At 36.2% G+C, this 2301-nt stretch overlaps 1 protein-coding gene across 1 annotated transcript; it reads left to right on the forward strand.

The window, feature by feature from the left end:
- Positions 1–390: 390 nt before the first annotated feature.
- C922_05815 (hypothetical protein) lies at positions 391–2201 on the forward strand (the record flags this gene model as incomplete). Its single annotated transcript, XM_008821386.1, has 1 exon — positions 391–2201. A coding segment is annotated over one exon (1809 nt), but the record flags the coding sequence as incomplete, so codon positions are not given.
- Between the last annotated feature and the right edge of the window lie 100 nt (positions 2202–2301).

Below are 2301 nucleotides of genomic sequence, written 5' to 3' on the forward strand. Positions count from 1 at the left end.
AGTGGAGTAACATATATGAATATATATATTATCCTCCAGATATATACTGTCACTCATAATGTGATATAGAATCCTACTTATAAATATATAATTAAATACGGCACCATGATAAACGATTCTTATTAAGAAGAAGACATAATGATAAGACAGGGAAGATATGTTCTCAAGAGTAATACAAAATGGTATCTTGGTGGCCATAGTCTCTATTCTGTCTCGTTCTCACGATGTAATACGCAATAGAAGTTAAAGGATATATTACAACTGTATCCTGCCCAATAGCGTCATGTATATGGTTGTATATTATATGATTGTATCCTATATTGTCATTATATAGATATCTAAACACATATATAGAAGATTTTATAGATATGTAGCTGTTCTTTCATACGCATGTTTTACGAATTCATTTATCTCTACCTATTCCATGATTCTGTCCAGAGTACCGCTCAGAGTTATCATGAGGAGCCATGTCACAGAAATGTAATCAGAAATCTACTCTCCGCCATTATTGTGGGAGACGCACTTCATACAGGAAGGAAACTATTTTCATTCAATGCCACTGAAGAGTCACAGGAATATCCGTTGGGTAAGAATAATAAAACAGATAAATTACAATTGAAACATATCCAACATGTACTCTTTCCAGAGAAAGTCATTAAGCGATGCCAAATAGATCTCCTAAAAGACATCGTATTACCAAATCCAAAGCCAGTAAACGGAAAAAGCGGCACATTGGAAAATGTTATCACGCCCAGTAGACTCATGGAAGAATCTGAATGGAGCACACTGCTGCGAAGCCTGTTAGGGAAAGTGTCACAGGAGGTAAGGAATGGACAGAAGGAACTACCGAGATATCCAAACAGAATAAGACACATATTGAAGTCATTGCAAGGTAATATATTTAAAAGGCGTCTTATGAAGCAAATAAAGTTAAAAGAATGGGATAAGACCCTCTTGAACACGGACTTCAGAATTGATTACATATTAAAAGAGTTAGAGACACATTCGCCGACTCATATGTTATTAGTCATGACAATGCTACAAGAATTAGTAAATATTATAGTAGGAAATAGTCTAGTCAATAAGTCCCAATTGACAACTTCGGAAAGCATTCTACTTACCCATAAATCCATACAGAAGGGACAATTTAGTCACTTGATGATACTGCTGTTTCATCTACTCAACCATACTCCTTATTTAGAAAGTAATGTGTCTATACATGAAGCCAAATATTTAAATAAAATTACAGTAGACAATACATGGATGCTACTGGCAACAAAGTATCTGGTGCTACCGGTTGAGACACAGCAAAACTACGCATATGCCAGTAGAGACAGTTCAGCTAACGAGGGTAATGAAGTAGGGCTTAACACGGAATCAATACAGGAAGCTAATCTCGCAAATGAAGTTCATGTTAAGGACATGTTCGATGGAAAACAAGCAGCTGATGATCCAGAGCAGGATTCTCTAACAGGTGATTGTAACTTATTTAGAAAATTAGGAAACTTGGAAGAAGAAAAGCCGCATAGATCTGAAATGCTACACGGGAATATCATTAGAGATGGAATCCATGCTTATAAAATAGATGACTTCCCAAAGAGCAATCATCGCTTACGTGAAAGAGCTGTAAACATAGAAGATGATTTATTTAAATTATGCCAATCTATACAGAAAGATTCAGAAGACTGTACAAATGAAATGTCATGGAACGTTGATTCAACATATAAGGCTGCATTATCTCCAGATAGTGGTTTATGTAACTTCTACAGATCCATAAGGCACGGCCCAATTGTAAAAGAAAAAAGATTACTTTTAGAGGAATCTGCAGAAATAGGTGATGACCAAGGAAAAGATGAATTACGACCGGGGAGAGATTCACCAAGAAAAGCTACCGTAGCAGCGGGAATTCATTTCTTAATAATAAATAGAGCTGTCAAGACAAATACAAAAGGAACAACCAAAGTAGGAACATTCACCCACCTTAGAAATGGAAAGAACATCGATATAAAGCAAAAGGACCAGTTCCTGAGAAAATTGAATTCCTTGGAAAAAGATGAAGTTCTCTTCACAGAAAGAATACTACCTGGAGTTGCCTGCACAGTCAGACAGAATGCAGTGAAGACACGGAACATGTCGGAAGAGGGTAATTCTTTGAAATCAAATTACGGCTTGTCTAAGAGAAGATTATCATGGAAACATAGGTGTTTGAGATCAGTTGAAGTTAGCACTAGAAACAAATCGTCGAAAAGAAGTCATTCCTTGAGCATAATTGATGCAATCTTCGAAGACAAATTCTCCGAA

Source organism: Plasmodium inui (assembly GCF_000524495.1).
Source record: "Plasmodium inui San Antonio 1 unplaced genomic scaffold supercont1.201, whole genome shotgun sequence".
Classification (NCBI taxonomy): domain Eukaryota; phylum Apicomplexa; class Aconoidasida; order Haemosporida; family Plasmodiidae; genus Plasmodium; species Plasmodium inui.